At 43.9% G+C, this 21,074-nt stretch overlaps 2 protein-coding genes across 3 annotated transcripts; one reads left to right on the top strand and one right to left on the bottom strand.

The window, feature by feature from the left end:
* Positions 1–9,639: 9,639 nt before the first annotated feature.
* LOC136502713 (uncharacterized) lies at positions 9,640–12,599 on the top strand. 2 transcript variants are annotated; one of them, XM_066497955.1, is made up of 5 exons: positions 9,640–9,804; positions 11,259–11,431; positions 11,510–11,608; positions 11,704–11,855; positions 11,940–12,599. In XM_066497955.1, exons 2-5 carry the CDS (start codon positions 11,261–11,263, stop codon positions 12,319–12,321), a joined length of 804 nt encoding a protein of 267 aa, XP_066354052.1. In that variant the 5' UTR covers positions 9,640–9,804; positions 11,259–11,260; the 3' UTR covers positions 12,322–12,599. The 2 variants fall into 2 exon arrangements, with proteins under 2 accessions (XP_066354052.1, XP_066354053.1); XM_066497956.1 differs by lacking the exon at positions 9,640–9,804 and adding an exon at positions 9,816–10,063.
* A 596-nt stretch (positions 12,600–13,195) lies between these two features.
* Positions 13,196–16,242, bottom strand: LOC136502712 (phytoene synthase 2, chloroplastic). The gene is made up of 6 exons (XM_066497954.1): positions 15,656–16,242; positions 14,785–14,835; positions 14,492–14,664; positions 14,136–14,371; positions 13,679–13,871; positions 13,196–13,553 (listed from the first exon to the last, which is right to left on the bottom strand). The coding sequence occupies exons 1-6, from the start codon at positions 16,086–16,088 to the stop codon at positions 13,404–13,406; spliced, it is 1,236 nt and encodes a 411-aa protein (XP_066354051.1). The 5' UTR covers positions 16,089–16,242; the 3' UTR covers positions 13,196–13,403.
* Between the last annotated feature and the right edge of the window lie 4,832 nt (positions 16,243–21,074).

The following is a 21,074-nucleotide window of genomic DNA, read 5'->3' as shown; positions in this document are numbered from 1 at the left end:
CCACCTCCTCCGCCTCCTCCTGCATATGGTGCAAATTGGTACTATGGACAAAGCTCTTCATAGTGGTCCTCGCAGCAATCAGTGTTCTCTGGATGCGAGAGTGATTAGGACCTGAGTTGTGTTGGCTCAAGCTTCATTATAACTGTATCGCATGCTTTCAATCTGTAGTTTGTAGTTTGTGTGTTTGTAATTCCTGCAATGTACCTTGTTGTTTGAATCTGTAGTATGTAGTTTGTGTGTTTGTAATTCCTGCAATGTACCTTGTTGTTTCAATCCGTAGTATGAGAAGGCTATGTTATATCACATATTTCGTGGAACATAACATTTTATGCAAAGGACAAAAAAGCTACGTCTGTGAATTTATTACAACTATAACGCTTGGATTGTTTTGATGCTGGTGCTGCTAAAGAGCACACATTGCTCGTCTGCTAGTGCTCCACTATGCCTGTATGTTCCCATGCACTCTCCCCTTCTCTCTCTCTCGCATGCGCGCCTGCATGGTCTCCTCTTTTTTCTGCACCCGGCCAAAGCATTCAAGCCGGCACACTCTCCTCTTTTTTCTGCACCTGACCAACGCATGCAAGCCTGCACGCTCTCCTCTTTTTTCTACACCCGACCAACACATGCAAGCCAGCACGATCGTTCTCAACATGGAATAAGTCCACTGCATCATACAAACCGGCTGTATAAAAGTCCTCGTATGTGTTCACCACACCACATCTCCTCTGCCTCCCCTCCCCATTCAACTTTGAAACAATGTCGTCCTGGAGGACCGACCCAACTCAACTCCCGGAGTGGCGTGAGCGGACGAAGTGCCGTTGCGGGTTTCAGATGATCTTGCGTGTGTACATGGATCAGGACCGTAAGTACGGCCGTAGGTACTTCGTGTGCCTAGATCTGGATGACGACTTCATGGTAAGAACAAGAACTAAATCTTTTGGTTTTGGTTATCTTTTCTCAAATTGATCAATGACATCTACCACCATACACGTAGCCTTGCATGTGGATAGAATGGGTGGATCGGGAGCTGCCCACATGGCCAGGAAGGGTCCCAAGGGAGGTGGAAAACAAAGGCCAATACCTTGTGAAGATGACTCAGGCTCGCGAGGTGGAACGACAGATGAGGGAGCAAATCCGTCTGAAGGGTAAGGAGGATGAGCTTGCTAGGAGGAGGGAGCAGTTAAGTTTGCATGAAGCATCCATCAAGCGTAAGGAGCAAGAGCTTAAATTCCATGAGCCAGCTCTCAAGAACAAGAACGATGCAGCGGAATCATCTTCAGGGCGTGACAGAAAGGGGAAACAACCATGCTGCACCTAGTAGAACAATGTAATAGACCCAGCAAGTTAAATTCCCTAAGGCATGTTAGGAGTAGTGGTGGACCTCTAAACATTACAAGTACAGAGTTCCACACATGCCATTGCAAGTCATGCTTTGTTTCCTTACCCTAAGGCATGTTAGGATTAGTGGTGGAACTACTTACCTTAGCTACCTAGAGTTCCACAGATGCCATTTAGTATTGCAAGATTGGTCCATGTACCGCGCTGGGTTAATATTAGAATGTGTTTCTTCCATCAAAAGTTTGTAAGGTTCCTTAAGTTATGGTGCGTGATGTATGTTATATGTCCAGAAAAGGAGAGCAAATATTTTTAGTGTTGCTCAAAAAGTGGTAAAGTTTTTCTGCCTGGTGTTGCTTGTGTTCGGAAAAGACATTGGGTGATGGTTAATGACAGCATGAAATAGTGCAATCGGCTACCGGAGTGCCGACATTCCTGTCGGCCGATAGAGAGCCGACAGGCCTGTCGGCTGACCAAAAGCCGACAGGACCTATCGGCTGGCCACCTGCCATGTTAGCCTTATCGGCTTCTGAGGTGCCGATAGTGGTCCTGTCGGCCATCCATTAGCCGACAGGATGCTATATCTGCAGTTTTTGTATAACAGCTTCTAGATTTGCATTTAATAATTAAAAAAATTATTTAAAAAAATCGAGAAACAACATGGTTGATGACGAAATCGAACTAAGGCGAAACCTCCTCTGATTGCCTATCCATATGTGAATGGATCCAACAATTTGCTTTTACATGCCTACTTTGTCAGTACCAATTACGAGTGTAAGGAAAATGGACCCTTGACCCATTTAGTTTGGATTTTGGTGTTTGATGATCAACAACACCGAATTGGACTAATGAATTTGTAAATGATTGTTTTGTAGTCCAATAGGGTGCAAACATGACTTGGACGAAGGCGATGATGTGATCCGGATGATCAACATCTCAAGCAAGGCATTAGAAGCACAATGAAAGACTTAAGAAACCAAGCAAAGTCCAAGCACGAAGGATGGAACCAAGCCGGACGCAAAGGTCACGAAGAAACGAAGTGAACGGAGCATCACAGGGAGCTCCGGACCCGAGGTGATGAGGGTCGACCATGGACCACCGGTCCGGTTGGAAACCCTAGTTTTAGGGTGGTCCAGACCTGATGAACAGTGATTGTCCGGACCAACGACAAGCTCGGTCCGGACCAGACCAGAGAGGTTCTAAAACGTGCGAAGTGCTCCGGACTCAGTCCGGTTGCATGGTCCGGACCAAGCAGCAGTCCGGTCCGAACGGTGGCCCACTTGTTAGTCACCCAGTGTGCATTCAAACGGCCACTGTGTCAGGGACCGTTGGAGGGTCCGGACCCAGAGATATTGGTCCAGCTGCCCCCCTTGGTCCAGTCCGGTTGGGCGCAAAAAAGCCCACCGAAGGGATTCAACAGCTCTATTTTCTTGGAAGCCTATTTATACCCCCATGGCCGGCCAAATGTTGCACGGATGAGCTGAGGGAAGATAGCAAGGTGTTGATACACCACTTTGGTGCTCTCTATATGCATAGTGCTTAGTGACACATTCAGTGATTAGCATAGGTGCTTTGCGAAGTGCTTAGGTTAGTTAGACCACCGCTTATGCGCTTGCTCTAGGTTTAGGCCTAGTGTTTAGTGAGGTTTGCACACCTCTTACCACTCAGTACTTGCGCACACCATTGTTGTACATTGGATGGGCTTGTAGTCTTGCGAGACCACACCAACCGTGTTTGTGGTGTGGCCACCACCGTGTACGGAGGGAACAAGGCCCACGGCGTTTTGGCCGGAAGCTTGATAGTGAAGACGGCGGGGAGCATCCGGGAGAGGCTTGCCGGAAGGCACGTCGGAGACCCACTTGCGTGTGGAAAAGGCCCGAGGCTATCCACGGAGTTACCCGATCGGGAGCTTAGCCCTTGCGAGGGATTCCTTGCGAGGGGCTCCAACGAGGACTAGGGAGAAGCTTGCGTGCTTCTCAATACCTCGGTAAAAATACTGGAATCGTCGATGGGAGTTTGCATATCTCTACCTTACTCTTTAGCTTCCGCAATTAGATTGCAATCTTGGTTTGTGCTTTACTTTCCTAGCTTAGTGATAGGCTAGTTGATAGGATTGGAACCTAGGTTGCATAACTCCTTTTGCGGTAGAGATAGCAACACACTAGAAAAACCGTACTTGCACATTCAAATAGTTTATCTTTTTGCATAGGTTTTGCCAAGGGTAGAAAAAGAGGTCATAGTTTAGAGTTAGAGTTTTAAGTTGCCTAATTCAACCCCCCCCCCTCTTAAGCATCACGGTCCTTTCATACTAGAAAATACTAGTATATATATACTAGGATCATACCCGTGCGTTGCAACGGGAACAAAACAATACCTGGCCATCTCAATGCATGCAGTGCCAGAGTGACAAACACAATCGTGATCAACAGACACTCAAACACAGATCGACAGCCGTAGACTATACGCTTTGGAGTGCGAAAAATAATACTGTGATAATTCATTGTTCCAGAAAAAATGATATAATTTCAGTAACATTTTATTTAGCCAATCATCACTGTTACATGAAAACCATAATGAGATAAGCATCCATTTTACATTTTGAGCTGAAGAAATTTGAACATGAAAAGCATCAAGAAATTGACGTTTTGTCACCAGACACTAAAATCTACTTTATCTTAGCAAAATGTTGTTTTGAGCCAATAGCTTAAAGATGAGCATCAATTTTATGTAACAAGGATACTGAAACAAAAAATTCACATAATTCAAGTACATAGATCAAAATAAAGATCGCAGGTGAGCTACTGCCACTACAAAGATCAGTATAAAAATGTATATGCAAAACAACAATAATTAACAGTTAGTTATTACACACATTCAATCTATAAGCTATTACCAAGAGTAATGGTATTTCATATTGCTATAGACAGAGCATATACCAAATCTCCATGTTTAATAAAATATCTAAAACACCATCAGAATACTTTGATTGCATTATAAGGAAATAAGCTACATATGAAAACAACTTTCTAGCTCAGAAGAGACAAACTACCTTTGTTTACAAAAGTAAACATGTGAGGAAAATACTAATGTTCCATAATATTTTAGAATGAAAGTACTATCATGTTTCAAATATAATTTACACATTTTTAAAATAATCAAATCCATTTTCTTGTCAGACCACAAGACCCGGTTCCGAAACAAATGGCAACACAAGCAATTAACAAACTGTACCATTCAAAAAATCAATAAGTAATGCTCTCACTGGAGAATTGAAAATGAAAGTAAGTAGTTCTCTTTAGTGTGCTAAGCATCACCAGTAACATCAAGGAAAACACCAAACATACAAGGAGAAAGAATGAGCTCCTTTTGATCATCTACACACAAATTGCAGTGAGTTTCATCATCCATGTGTATATTCAAGTAAATATTTTCATCCTCCCTTTAGCTATTAAAGACATAAGACATAATAATAAAAAATAGAAGACATCATCAGTTTGTGGCTAGTTGCCTACACATGTATCAATGTCACTGACACACTGAACTTCTAAGGTCTGCAGTGATGTTTGATTCTGAATCAGACGTTTTTCAGGTTTTTAGCAGCCGAAGTGAAAATCCCGATGCAATTTATCAAATGAAAAATGACCTATGCAATTTATCAATCTTCTAGTGCTGTATTTGTTTCCTAAGCACAAATTCAGTGGAAAACAAAGCTGCTCCAGAGCAAATATTGTCCATGGCACACCTACACGCCAAAGATTATTCAAAGAGCAAACATACAGGAGCTGAAATGCCTTGATTAATGTCTAAGGTTGCAAGAAAATATAGTACTTGATCACTTATCACACCAAAATGATCAAAGAAATGAATTTACCTACGAAGGCACTCAATATAATCATTGTTACTTAGATCACCCATGTTATTTTTGTTCAACGGAGGATAGTTCAAACGGAATACTATAAGAATGCACTTAAAGAAACCCCCAGAAACAAATAGGACAAATGACCTATGCAATTAATTTATCAATCTTTCGATGATGTATTTGTTTCCTAAGCACAAATTCAGTGGAAAAGAAAGCTGCTCCAAAGCAAATATTGTACTCATTCCCATTTAGTATTGACATGGCCACCTAACTGTGTCTTAAATAAATAAAATGTAGTTCATGAAGTGCAAGAGTAAACCTTTACTGTGGAACCAGAATGCGCAATGGCCTCCCTTCGCTTCCTCTGTTCCTTAGATACTAGCGATTTCAAGCCATCTCTATTATGTACCATAATGGAAACTTGCCATTGCAAAATTAACAGTTATACTACCTTTGGTTGAATGAGATCGTAATTTTTGTAGAAGTAGATTTTCCAAGAAGATTATAAAGTTTCTATCAATAACAAGCTAAAATAATTTGAACCACAACAAAAGTGAACAACCTGGAAAGAGTAAGAAAAAAAACGCCACAATAGGGTTCATAATAAGTGGGCATCTGTTCATCATCTATTATGGCCTGTCAGTTCTGCTGAACCAAAAGAAAAAAGAAATGGTACAAGTAAATTTTTCGCTAGATAAATGCCTTTGTCTACCACTGTTCACTGTCCGACAAAATCAATTTTGCATATTTTTTATCTGAAGATATTGGTCTCAGTCTTGCATGTGTCTGTCTACCACAAAAAATATATATTTGCATAGTGTTACATGTGTCCTAACTGGATTTTGATAGTTTATTATGTGAGAAAAAAAATGGAGCCCTCAAAAAAAGGAAGCTGGAGAAGCCTGAAAACTACAGGGAACGTCCAAACAGGAATTGTACTTGAAAGCAAGCTTTGATACACACCCTTGCTAAAGTCGCTGAAGCTATGAATTTATCGCAAATGCCATCCCGAAGTTATTATGAATTATTGGCACACATAAAATGAACCGAACAAAAAAGAGAGCGAGAGGTATATATTCATTGCCGGATCATGAACAGTGGAGAGAGGCAAAACCTAGATTGCCCCTAGGGCCGTCTGCAGCGTTGTGGCAGATAGTTGAAACCAGCAAACAATTAAAGTCAACTGAAACAAAAGGCTGAAACAACAAGGAAGAAGAGCCAATTTCAGATTATTGGCATTCAGATAGAAGTCGACTGAAACAACAAGGCTGAAACAGAACCATGATTAATTCAATCACAAACTGCTTATTGTAGAAACTATTGCATTCTGCTTATTCTTGATAGTAGTTCAGGGCAGCAATCTCATGCTCGGCACATGGCCAGGTTCTGTTCTTAAGATGCAAGCAGCAAACATCAAAACCACACCATGCTAACTGTACATGTATATGTTCTGATCCAAAAATCTCAGTATTTTTACAAAACCTTGGATCAGAGCACGATGGTGATGGTGGCAGTATAAACCTCACCCCTCTTTATTCCATGACGCTGCCTGTTGCTGATGGTCGCTGGCCGTCGGGTGATGGCCGCTTTGTCATCTGGTCGTCTCAGTACTTAGATATTATGGAAAGAAAAACAACTAAAATAGAAAAGGGAACACCTTGGATGGCAACGTCGATGATTCACGATCTTGATTGGCCAAGACGGTTGCAGTTGTGGCTTGCCGTTGACGCGCCACCGCGGGTTTTCACCTTAGATCATCTCTGTTGTCCGTGCAGCGACGAGGGAAGGCGTCGGCGGGGTAGGCGTGGCCGCGTGGGTGCGTGATCATGATGGACATCCTTGCTCGATGCACGACTGCAGCAATCTAGCGAGGAGGACGCGATCAAGGAAAAGCACGCGATCGGGTCTTCCTTGAAGAACAGGCGCGGCGGCCTCCAATCAGTGAGGAGCGTCGGCGAGCGAGGGGATCAGGGAAGAGCGCGCGATCGCCGAGGGGCATGGGGGAGAGGGTCGCAATGGTGTGGGGGCGTGATTGGGGGACTCGATCTCGCAATTTGAAGGGAGCATGATTGAAGGGAGCGTGATTGGAGGACTGCGAGGATTGCGAGAGAGATGACGGATGATGCCGGGGAGACACGGAGCGGGGGATGAGTCGAGCGCGCGCCGGGGGAGGCATGGGAGCGAGCAGCTTTGGTGTCGCACCTGTGGACGAAATAGTTATGAATGTTTTAGTTATATATATATATATATATATATATATATATATATATATATATATAGAACTACTGTTCTGCAGCTGACTATAAAATAACTTATTCTGTGGTCACTTTGAGTTACGATAATTACTATGCTAATTCACGAGATTAGAGGAACTCCTTACTATGCGATTTACTATAACGTTATGGTAAATATCCTCATGTGTTATAGTAACACAACTATCGTAAATATGTATTAACATTATCGTAAATTAGTATATAAAATTATCGTAAATGGAGGTGGCTACATAATAACTTATTTTGTAGTTACGATAATTACTATTATAGCTGTTAATATATATATATATATATATATATATATATATATATATATATATATATATATATATATATATATATTCTATTAACAGCTATAATAGATCGGTCTTAGCCGGACAGATCAATATGATTTTACACTTGCGAGTTTATATCGGTAGGACCCCTGTTTAGACCATTTTGATCTGTCAGGCTAAGACTATATTTAGATCTAGTAGTTGTTAATAGTTAGCTTGCTAATAGCCTCGTAGCTTCTATTAGCTGGTTTTACTCAATTAATAAGGTAATTCTTAATTAGTCGGTATTTAACTACTAATTATATACTAGCTCTATAGATTCAAAGAGCCGTCTAACCAGTAAAATCGTTCGCGTTATAGATATCCGCTGGTACATCTCAGCAATTTTGTCCACACTCCACGCTAAATATTTCGAGGCGCTTAGCCTGCACATTATATTGTTGATTGATAACTTGGATTGTGACAAGCAATACTCCTGCTACCATCTATAATCGTCAATTAGTACTAACGAGCACATCAATATGACACTGAACCATCGAGAAAAGAGAGTCGCCAAGCCCAATAAGCAACCTGATTAGAGTTGCTCATTCTTTAGAACCGCAGATTTACCTCTCTCCCTTCAGTCTTATGATCGAAGTTGAAGAAGCCAAATCGGCCGCCTGTTGGTTAGTAAACGCCTAGAGGTAGGAGTTGGATCATGCTATTTAAGGCTGAGTCATGCACATATTAGGTTTAGGCTGTCCTGGCTGGCGATGAAAACGGATCGGACCAGAGTGAATAATGTCTATCACATATTATAATCCGTTATTCTTTGTTATATTTGGATCGGAGCGGATAATACACGGATGTGGATGTGAATGTGGATTTTTTTTCGGATGTCGCAAATGGTACGGATGTGGAGCGAAATCGGATAGGAGACGGATTTAAATAGTCGCGTAATATGTGAATACGTAGATAATTATGCGTTTGTCAAGGACTAATTTAGTAAGAGCCAATAGATTATATGTTTGTCAAAAATTAATTTAATAAACAGCCAATAAGACAATAATCTTACATTGCATTTCATGTTGCGGCTATTGCACTGACACAACTAACACCTAATACAATATCCACACACACAAATGATAAGTTATTAGCCAATAAGTAGTAACAACCAGCAAAAATTCTCAATTCAGAACGTAAAATAAACACACCACAAATATAAGAGTTCCCAACTGAAGCTTTTTTAAACCCTAAATTCTACGGTTTTTAAGTCTAGAGAGAAATTATCGGATATCCTATTTTAAACATTGAATAATTCGCATTCGTCGGATTTTGTCCACTTCATATCCTAAACCGTATCCGCACACAATTGGATTCGGATTTATCCTTATATATTAAAAGTTCTTCTCCCCATTTTCAAAAGAATTATCCACGCCGCTTTCAACCCTGGCACGGGCGCACGGCTGAAGGCAACCAGTAGATACATATAATATACATTTTTTTTCTATGAACAAAAAAATAAAATAAAAATATATTCGAAGATCATGCTTTGGCCCACGGGCCGTCCTTAACCTAAAGCAAAATAAAAAAAAACCTTGCCGCCGTGCCGAGTGCGGGCTTGAGCGAGCCTTTAGGCCTGCTGCCTCCGTGCGGCGATCATGGTCCAAATTGATCAGCGGAAGGTGGTTCGGGCCCATCACAACCAACGGGCATGACGAGGCAAAGGCATCGCAGAAAACTCGTGCCCGTGATTCGTGAGGACACGTCATCGCTTGCCACGCAGGCAGTGAGGCACGGGGGGACACGGCTGGCGGCCGGGCCGACCACCTCTCTCGGGGACGGGGAGTCTCCTTCCGTTCCGGCCCAAGGAAACAGAAAAGAAAAAGAACCCGGACCCACCAAAACAGTTTCCTTCCCTTCAATCGCGTGGACCCACCGCCACAAGGGGAAGGAAGGAACCCCGCCGCACCGCGGACCGCAGGCACAGCCGCACAGGCAGGCTCCCGACGCGTCTCCGGCGGCCGGCCCCCTCCCTCTCCCTCTCCCTCTCCGCCCGCCGCGCCTCCATCGGTCCACCCAAGTAAGTCGTCGCCCTGCTATATCGCGTGGCCGGTGGATCCCGATTCCCGAGCCGATTCCTCGCTCGTTCAATCGGACCCAAATCTCTCGCTCGGCTTCTCTGCGTTCGTTCGTGGTGCCCTGCGAAATTAGGATCCGCCCGCCCACCAAATTAGCTCGCTCGCTCTTCAGCGCGGGAGATAGATCGACCGGTTTTCCCTCGGTTCAACCCACGGGCCCTGGGCCCCTGGAACAGGAATCAGTGGGGGTACCAAATCCAGGTGCGGGTGCTGCAAAATAGAGCAAGATTTGGCCCTGTTTGTGTGCATAGAATTTGTTTATTGTTATACGTACCATGGTTTTGGAGCGCTATGAATGAAGCGTTTGGATGCAACAGAGTTTGTAGTTTTGGAAACTATAGTATTTGCTAAAACTATAGCCTTTTTGGAGTTTCAAAAAACTCCACCCTGTACCTGTTTTTTTTTTCTTTCTAAAGCATGGTTTTGAATGTTTGTGGATTCTATAAACTGTAGCTTCTTACCTGTTCATGGTTTTTCTATAAACTTGGTCAAAGCTAGGACAAATTTAAAACGACGTACAGTTTGAAACAGGGAGAAGTGCCTAGTTATGATCTACGTATTGAAGCAACCCAGGGAAAATTGGCAGAGATTTGTCGCTTTATTAATTGTAGGGGGGAGAACATTTTTCATATCTCTGTTTATGTATAATTCTGTGTGCTCTAGCAGCAGACCTAACAAGGAAATCCAATATTTATTACACGCAACTTTTCTTCTTCGCCTCATCCATGAGCTAAATAGAAAAGAAAGGCCAAAGAATAGTTTGCTATTTCTCTGCTCGGTCAAACACTCAAACTATTAGCTGAACATATGCCAGTTGTTCCTGCTTCATTACATTCCAACGAGGGTGGTTGCTTTGCTTGTAGTTATCGATAAATGTAATGCACAGGTGATGCTAGCCTTAGAACATGATCTTGATTGGTATCACCTTTTTTTCCTATAAAAAGGTCAACGGTGCACAAGTACATTAGTTGGACTCTGTAACTGTAATTTGACTCCAGTTGATTTTATATTTGCTTATACTTCATGGAAATAATCTGTTTAATTTCTCAATTATCTTTGCAGTTTGTAAATTATCTCTTCCAGATATAGTGTAGAATGTAGAATAATTCCATTATCGTTTTGCATCCATTTTTTATATCTGTTGTTACAGATTGGTGCATGTAATTATTTTTATGATGATATGACTGGGGATTAAGCAAAACTACAGAAGAACTTTCTGCCTTAGCAGTGACATAAATAGCTCTCGTATATTTAACTGCGATTCATGTAACATCATGCTAATGTCGTGCTATCCTCATTTATTCATTGAATGCAAATATGTCAAGTCCTCTGTGATGAATTATCATACTACCATTTGGGTCTAACTTCTTTTTTTACCTCTGCATCTTCACTGCAGCCATGTATAATAATTATGGGAATCCTCCAGGGATTCAGATGCCCCCGCAGAACTCTCAACCTGTCCAGTTTGACAATCCATTATACGGTGCAAGCTCAGGTCTAATCAGATCTGGGATAGGAGTATATGGGGAAAAGTTCTTCGGTTCTAGTTCAGAATTCATGCAAAGCAACGTATGGATCCTCCAACAAACCTTGTACTTTGTTTGTGTTGCTTGCATTCTCTCCAAATTGTTGGTTCAACTCTTGCAGATCAATAGATACTTCTCCAACCCACAGTATTACTTCCATGTGAATGATCAATATGTCCGGAACAAGTTGAAAATTATACTGTTTCCATTCTTTCACAGGGTAAATCATAGTATTTCCTAATAACATTGTATACAAATCTGGTTCCTCAATCTAGATTGCCATGATAAACCTGTATTTCCTCAATATATTTGCAGGGGCACTGGACTCGAATAAGTGAGCCAGTTGGTGGTCGTTTGTCCTACAAACCTCCAATCTATGACATAAATGCGCCAGATCTGTACATCCCTTTCATGGCATTTGGAAGCTTCATCATTCTTTCAGGGTTTACACTAGGTTTCATGGGAAAGTGAGTTGTTGAAAATTATATTCTTCAATCTCCAAATGCTTCTGACATAATGTCTCTAATTGATTGTACATGATACTTGTGCAGGTTTACTCCAGAAGCTATAAATCTGCACTTTACAAGGGCACTCATCGGATGGGGCTTCCAGCTCATGATCCTGAAGGGCCTGCTCTACTCAATGGGTGGGGGTGAGGTGCCACTACTGGACTTGGTAGCATATGGCGGCTATTTATTTGCTGGGCTTTCACTTGCTGTCGTTGCGAGGCTCGTATGGGCATACTCATACTATGTCATGATGCCGTGGATGAGCCTGTGCATGGGAGTGTTCCTGGTGAGGACGATGAAGAGGGTGCTCTTCACGGAGATGAGAAGCAGCGAGAGACACTCATCGCGACAGCACTACTTCCTTCTCTTCATGGCAATAGCACAGTTCCCCCTATTCTTCTGGCTCGGCAGCATAGGTGCATGATACAGTTTTTGTGCTTGTACTTTCCAGTATTAACACTGCAAAGTGATATTTAAGTGTTTAGATGTGTTGTAAAAAACAGTTGGGAGAATGGTCCCAGCAGCTTATGCTGTTTTAGCATCGACAGTATGGTCTTGACCAGGTTTCAGATGTGGTGCTGTATAGCTTGGGAGCTCTGCTTGTGAAGGTCTATGTCATCCTTAATCATGTTAATTTCCTGATGCTATTGTTCCTTCTATCATTTGTGTTAGAGAGATGTATGTTAGTCAGTCTTTTCGTCATGTTTTCTGTTATGTATATGATCCTTCATCATTTACCTAATGTTCCAACATACACATGGTGCCCTGTTTGCTATTCCGAGTTGAAGGTGAAAAACCGGGCACCGTCGATAGGTGCAGATGCAGCTCAGATTTCACCATCCTTCGTCCTGGTGTATCATAGGATGTGGCTGACAATGTTGCATCTCTCCCAGCCACGGCCCACTTGCAGCGCGTGCACACTTCCATGGCTCTAGGCCACTGCAATCTGCACTGCATCAGCCGCAAGCCCGCGCCACAGGTAAAACCAACAAATGCAGGGCAGATCAGTCGAGAAAGGCAGTTTCGGCAGTCGCCAACAGCTAGGACAAACTTGTGCAGAGCCTCAGCCCTCAGGCCATCAAATATGTCAGTATCGGGTTAACACCATCTGCATCATCACTAAAGAATGTAGGATTAAGGTCAGTGATCTACCCAAAACAGAACAGCACCTGAAAAGCCTCTGAGGTTCACAGTAATCATTAATCCAGCTGGTGAGCCTGGATTCTGAAGATAAATGCACACAGATCAGTTATCCATAACAAACACGTTTTGTCAAATTCTAATTCTCATTCCTTGTCGTAACAAGAGCTGACTGAGTATTGAGGGACATGGAATCAGTCCCCTGAACTAAGAAGCAAGAACTGTGTGTGACAGGCAAGGCTTATGCCATGCAGGCAGCTGAAGCTGATTATATACAACAGCCAAGAGACCGAGCAAAAAATGAAAAGGGTGAAAAAACAATAAGTGGGTTTGGAAAAGAAAAAAAAAATCTGCTCTAGGGATGGTTCATGACGCAACAGCTGCCCTTGCATATGCAACTGGTAATGACAGCAGCTTCTTGGCCTTGCCGACGTACGCACGCTTGGTGAAGTTGTTGTAGTCGTTTGCCTCAATGGCATCAAGGATCTGCCTGTACAGCCACAGAGAAGCGAGAACCTGCAACCAGAGAATTGTCCAAATAAAGGGTAAGTGGTTCAGAGCCTGTAAAAAAACACCGGTTCTCCTGAAAATTTTAAATCGTAGGCACATAAATAAAAGAGAGAATTTCTAGGCTCACATACCGGCCATCTGCTAGCAGAGTCTAGATGGGCGACGCCCTTCTCAGCCTCATCAAAGAACAACCGGGCACGCTGAATCTGGCCCTTCATGAACCTCCTCCACTTATCTGTCACTTTCCCTCTGAATATGTCCTCTTCTGTAAGACCTGCCTGTGCAAGCTCGTCCAATGGAAGGTATATTCTCCCCCTCCTCGCACTGAAATTCCATCCACAACAACAAACAAACTACATCACAATCAAGAAACAAAAAATATATATATATTCTGAACAGCGACAAGCTCACAGGTTCCTTGTTGACAAACAAATAGACAGTAAAATACAGTACGCCTCTAGCACTTTGAATATTAAATCCTGGACTAGATTGTATCGCACAAGTGTTTGATATAAAAATTTATTGGGCGCCGTATCAAACAGATGTAGTATAATTATATGCTTAGTTGCGGATAAAGCCGTTACTTACTCTTCGCCTACATCTCTGAGAATATTCGTCAGCTGGTTAGCAATGCCAAGAGCCAGTGCAGCATTGTACACGCTCTCAGTTGAGGCCTTTGAGTCGGGAGCAATACCCATGACAGGAACTGTCATGAGGCCAACCGTGCCAGCGACGTAGTAGCAGTAGAGGTAGAGCTCATCAAAGGTCCTGTACCTCGACTTCCACAAGTCCAGCCTCATTCCTTCAATCATATCTTTGAACGGCTGCAAATGAAAGAAACTGTGACGTTGCAGAACAGTCACTAAATTGCTAAATCTACTGGTATGTAGCAACTTTTACAGAAGTTCAGACGTTTTGTGGTAATTTTCAGTTGTCAGATTTACCTGAATATCAACTGGAAACTTTGAAACTGTGTCTGAGAGGGCGGCATCGTACATATCATACGGGCGGCCTTCAAAGAGATCCTCCAATCGCTTCTCCCAGCGGTCAAGAGCAGTCGGCGTAATGTAAGATGCGTTAGGACCGTCCACTAGCTCATCAGTTCTTCTGCACCAGACTTCACAAGGGAAAGAAAACATATGTTGCTTAAGAATCAACGACGTCACAAACAAGGACAACAAGGTTATTAGTTTCCACACAAGCGAGGGCATAAGTAAACCCGCTGCGTAAATCGTACCGTAGATTGCCCAGACGGCTTTGCGCCTCTCAGGAGTCATGAGCTGTGTGCCTGAAAGGTAAAACAAGGGAAACATGAGCCGCGAGAATGTACACGATACAGCTGATATCCTTGCAAAAAGAATAGAAAATATAAATGATATCAGAATGACCAAATCTCAGTATTAATCATGAAGCTGCTGCCTGCTGCTACCCATAGGCCCATATGGTCAAGGCAATAGAAAAAACCATTCGATTATAAAGGTCAGAGAGATCTAGAGAGCGCGCTTAAAAGAAGTAGAAAACAAAAGGGATTAAATCAAGCCCATGCGTGTCCAGATCGCATAAAGCCCCCACCATAACCTTATTCAAGAAACCTATACCAGTTGCCAGTAGTCGGCCGCAATTCGACACCCAGGAAATAGAATGCAGACAGCCGTTAGGATTGATTGATTATTTGTCCCCTTGAGAGAGAGCCATAGAAGATGGCACCCAGCACCCACGTGCACTATCTATCTTCTTGTTCCCTACCGAGGTCGGCAGGATCTCGGGAGGACCGGCTGGAAAAATGTGCAGTTGCCTATCTTGCCGAGAGTCCAGAGATGATACTTCCTCATGCGCGTTGCAGCACTAATCACACTCTTAAGAAACTATTCAGTGAAAACTGAAAAGGCGAGCCTCAATTGCACGCACTACGCCAGAATCGCATTCGGTGAGTACAAAATGGCTCCACTTGGCTTCCATTTGGCCTGTTAATTAAATTCTGCTACTACTGTCCTAGACTACTAGTACGTACGTAGGTGTAGTACCATATGCAATGAAGAGATAGAGCAGCACTAGCACTCAGACTGAAGAAGAAGAAGAAAGGAATGGAGAGCAGCTCTAGCACTGACCGAGGTAGAAGGTCTTGGCGTACTCGGCGCAGACCTCGCCGCAGCGGTCGTAGGCGTCGCCGAGGAGGCCCCAGCCGACGACCCCCTCCTCTTCCTCCTTCTCCTCCGCCCACCGCGGCTGCTGCCGCCGCGTCCGCCGCCGGTGCGGCGCCGCGGTGGCGCCGGCGGGCTCCACGAGAGCCGCCTGCCGCATCACGACCTCGTACACGGCCTCCTCCGACGCCGTCCTCACCGCCACCGCGGGCGCGGCGGCGGCGAGTCTGGCGCGCGGCTGCCGCGCGAGGGAGGCGCCACCCCGCCTCGCGGGGAGCGGGGGCAGGAGGACGCGGCGCGGGCGGTGATGGGAGTGGGACGGCGACGGGTGGTGGAACCTGCCGCCGTCGCTGCAGGCGTGGTGGTGCGCGGCCCAGACCGCGGACGAGCCCGCAGCCATTCCGGCGCGCGGGAGTGGAGGACGAGGGGTCACCCGCGCGGCGGTGCCGGTGGGATTGGGAGGCTGGGAGTAGTCCGGGGCGGGCAGGCGGAGGCGTCGCGGCGTTGGGAGATGGGAGTCGTCGTCGGGCGGGTCGAGGAGGCCTTGGGAGTGTTCTGGTTTAAATGGGTGGCTGGGGAGTGGAGGGAGGAGGTAGCCTAGCCGTTTGGGCCCCACCACCAGCCTTTCAATGCCGTCCACAAGTGGCGGTACACGTCACTACTGTAAAGTGCACAGCCTTTTTTTGTTTTCCTTTTTTGGCTCTGTTCCTTTCCTTCACAACTGGCGGCAGTTGTTGCACTTGGAATATGGTGGCTCTCCTGTTTCTTCAATTCAATTCATTCCAGCAGCTAGGGCCTTGTTTAGACTGAGGTTAGAAATCAGTATTTGACACTGAAGCACTTTCATTTGTATTTGACAATTATTATCTAATCATGGCCTAACTAGGCTCAAAAAATTCATCTCGTAATTTACAATCAAACTATATAATTAGTTATTTTTTTATCTATATTTAATACTCCATGCATATGTCCAAAGATTTGATGTGATGGAGAGAGAGTGAAAAAACTTATAATCTAAACAAAGCCTAGGAAAAGAGGTGTTCGAGGCGGCTTTAGATATAACTATTTATACAAGCTGTCAAAAGCTCTACGAACCAGGTAGGATGAAAAGGGAGAGAGATGAACACACATGCACAAAGCACACGGAGTGCGAGAGGTAGTAGAACGAGTGTGTGTGTTCAGGAGGTTGGGTCGCCTAAGGGTCTCTTTGGCACGGCTTATGCCGGCTTCGGCTTCATCTATTTTACGCAAATCGAGGCACTGTAGCGTGAAGCCGTTTTGTAAGTCGGTGTTAAAATGAACTAGAAGCCGAAAAAAACCATTTTTCTGGCTTTACCGGCTTTGGCTTCACCGGTGAAACCGTTTTGGATGAGCCGTGCCAAAGGGGGCTTTAAGAATCAAGCGTCTTTGGATAAGCATCCTGGTTGTTGTATATAGCTCCCCATGTCATTTTCCTATTCTACATTGGGCTCTGTTACGCTTTTATGAATAAATTCCTTGTTACTTCGTGATGATCACCCAAACATTATCACGAATATTCAGATCTTTTTTGTAGTGTTCAAGTTCTGTTCAGCCATCCTTTGTTGGAGCTATGCTAATAGAGGAACAGGTGGAGAGAGAGAGAGAGTGTGTGTGTGTGAGGAAAAATGAGCAGGTCAAGGAGGTTATTTCATCGTCTCATATTTTGTCCTGGATTCTCATTATGAGGCATTCCTGATGAAGAAAATAAGAATGTAAGAACACCTCCACTAGATTACTCATTCCCCATCTCCTAAAAGTTTATAAGGCCATCTCTTATTATTGGTCTTGTAGTTTTTCACCTCTCCACCAGCACCTAACACCTAGTAGTTCTTTTATTTCACTCAAATAGTCAAATGTGTGTGCAGTGCAGATCTAATTTACATTCGTGGTATAGGAGTATACATTAACATCCACAAGCATATGCTGGTTTATTTCGTACCGAACTTCCTCTGAGGTATATAATTAAGCTACACCATCCACAAACACTCTACTACACACACACACACACGAAGTACATGTGACTCACATCATCCCTTGGAATAAACACATGTATCATGCATGCACTATATATTGTTCTTCATGAATTCGCAGCAAATCTAATTAATAATTAATCAACTAGTGCGATGACCTGATCTAATCCAGTTTTAAACCATGCAACTACTCAGTTAAAAAGGGCTCCCTGCAGGATGCATGGCTGGATCTGGGGAGAGATAGGTGTGCATGACCATGCATGTGCGACGGAGACAGGGAGCCGTCACAGATAAGAATAAGAAAAAAAAATATATGTATATACTTTCTCCGTCCAAAAAAAAAAATATAACTATGGGATTCGTGCAGATCAAACTAGCACAAGTTTGACTAAGTCTATAGTAAATAGTATTAGCATTTATATCTCTAAATAAATTTAGTATAAAAATATATTTTATAGCTAATCTAATAATACTTATTTTGTATCATGAATATCAATACTTTTTTTATATAACTTTAGTCAAAGTTCAAACGATTTGACTCTTCAAAATGTGAGAATTGCATTCTTTTGTGGACGGAGAGAGTACATAGATCGTCGCCAAGCGGAGACGGTCCAACATGCATGTATAATCTCTCGTGCATCGATAATTGTGCCCCCATAATCGTGATTAGGCAACTACTAATACTATCACGTCAGATGCTCCTGTATAGCTAGCTGATAATACTATAATTAACACTTGTAGTGTAGTAATAGTAGGAGTGTTATAAAAAGGTGATAAGTACAAGTGCTTAGCGCCAGTGCGCCGTATATGTCGCGACGCCCAATAGAATCGAGGATGCCCAAGATCCCTTCCGCGACGGGTCACTATATATTTCTATATTTGTTAATACTAGCTAGCTAGCAGTGATCTAGTACTAGCCTATATTGTTTATATTTATATGCATAATTAATTGCTAGTAGCAAAGTGATGCAAAGATGCTGTTAAAAAACTTTTCAAGTAATTAACTGTACGTGGTTAGATTTCTGCTAGTAGCGTGGAACATGCTGATTGGTCGGTATACGTGAACTCGCATTTGTGGCGATAAGTTATTTTCGTTCCATGGCAAGACAATTGACCTCGTCAATACATTTCAAGATGTATGTATGTCCCAAACCTAATCCGTCGTGGGTGTTGTTGGTATAGGGGTCTGTTTAGTTGCCTACATTAGTTGGTACATCCAAACTTTTGTAGTGCATTTTGCCCGTATTTAGTAGTTACCCATTGAGACCATACTTACGTACTCCCTCTGTCCCTTTTTCTCCGTCGTTTGAGCCTCCTTCTAGATACACGAGACAATCAATGAACCTGGACACAAATGACATGCAAATACGTGAACAATGCTCACTACTACAGATTTGATATCTTGTCCCGGTTGGGAACTGGTTTTAGTCCCGGTTTCCCAACCGGGACTAGCGATCCGAGACTAAAGTGTTGTTCTTTAGTCCCAGTTTGCCACAACCGGGACTAAAGATCCTCCCGGCTTTAAAAAAAATAATGCCTCCCACCACTGCGCCCCCTGAGATTCGAACCTAAGACCACATGCACTGCCTCGCGCGGAGCTTACCACCCCACCTACACAACACATCTTGCAATGGATGGGATGCTTTCCTTTTGAACTAACCCATCGAAGGACCTTTAGTCCCGGTTGGTGTTACCAACCGGGACTAAAGGGTCCTTTAGTCCGGGTTGGTGTTACCAACCGGAACTAAAGGGTCTACCTTTAGTCTGGGTTGGTATTACCAACCGGGACTAAAGGTTGGAGGACTTTTTAGTCCCGGTTGGTGGCTCCAACCGGGAATAAAGGAACATTTAGTCCCGGTTGGTATTATTAACCGGAACTAATGGTCCTTTAGTCTCGGAGGCAAAAAATGCCGAGGCTAATGCTAAATTGAGACATCGTTCTAAAGTCTGTTCTCTAGTAGTGGCTCTGAACCTGGACTGTTTGAACCATAGCCAAAACGACCCAAAAAAAGGGACAGAGGGAGTAGCTTACAATGTATATTTAGATGCTCAAAGTTGAAAGCGGACCCAATGCAGCATTAGCTAGTACGCAAGATTTGTTGGATCATATTAAACAATGTATATTTGCATAAGCCGATAGGCACATAAAATTAAAATATTATTCTCACTCTTGTAACAAATATATTAAAAGTTAAATAAGATCTCTACTAGAACATGAATGTAACTATGTACATGCAACACAATATAAGCAACAAAAAAACAATTTACTGGACACAGTATAACCAACACTAAAACATAACATGTTTTCATGTTGGCTTAGGTTGCATCGTGTTGTACTCCCCCTATTCCGAATTGTAAGTCGTTCTGACTTTTTTTTGTACATAGTTTGACATGATCTATATTTAGATGTGCAGCAAAAAGTTACGTACCTAGAAAAGTCATAACCAAAGGACGATGTGGTAGGATCAACCATGACGAATCGAAGACGAACTATAAGCACACACAGGCCCAGCGAGGAGCTCCAACATGGACCGGACAACGATGATGACCCTGCAAGATGACGACTTAAAGCCACACAGACCAAGATGCAAGACCAGAGTAGTGGTTCTACAACGACACCTCTAGGGGCGAGCATGACACCAAGGGCGCCTTCGTTGTTGGCACCGGCTAGGGGCCGAGCAAGGCTTTCACCTAAAACCCACCAACATACAAAGGCCCTGCCCAAGTCGTCCATAGCCACACAGGAGTCGGACCCTCGCCCTAGATCCGTAAGTCGGAGCAGCAACTATCGCCCGGGAACGACGGTCAAAACCAACGGAGGGAGGCTTCCCATGGCCTCACCAATAGGGACGGGAACCTACGCTGGCCACGAAGACCCAGATTCCAAAGGGAGAGGCCCAAGACTGCTGCTCACCGGAGAACCTGGGTGGAGCTAGCCTAGCCCAAGCGATGGCCCCGCCACAAGAGCAGCCCATGTCGAGGCACCTACGAACGCGCTAGTGGAAGCAGTAGCGCCAGCATCGCATGCCACACCGGGAAGAGTGGCAGGGGGCGGGGGAGGGTGAGGGCACTAAATCCCTGTAGGAAGCCACCGGATCCAGCACGGTAGAGCGTTGATCTGGTTCTCGTCGACCAACGCCATCACCGGCCGGCATGGGAGCCCCATGAAGTTGTTAGGATCAGTGGCTCAACGTCCTAGGAACTCTCGGCTGTCGACGATGCCCGGTGGTATGCGATCACCATGGACTCGAACAGATCGAACAAAGTATAGAACGCAGAACACGGCGAGTTGGTTTACTGCGAATGGCGTAGCTTTACCCGATGCATTTCATTGATCTTATGTATGGCTCAATCCGACTTCCCCGCCACAGTTTGTTACTGCGTGGTACGCCGTC

Source organism: Miscanthus floridulus, chromosome 14 (assembly GCF_019320115.1).
Source record: "Miscanthus floridulus cultivar M001 chromosome 14, ASM1932011v1, whole genome shotgun sequence".
NCBI lineage: Eukaryota > Viridiplantae > Streptophyta > Magnoliopsida > Poales > Poaceae > Miscanthus > Miscanthus floridulus.
The sequence above is the reverse complement of the archived record's forward strand: the minus strand, read 5'-3'. Positions and strand labels throughout refer to the sequence as shown.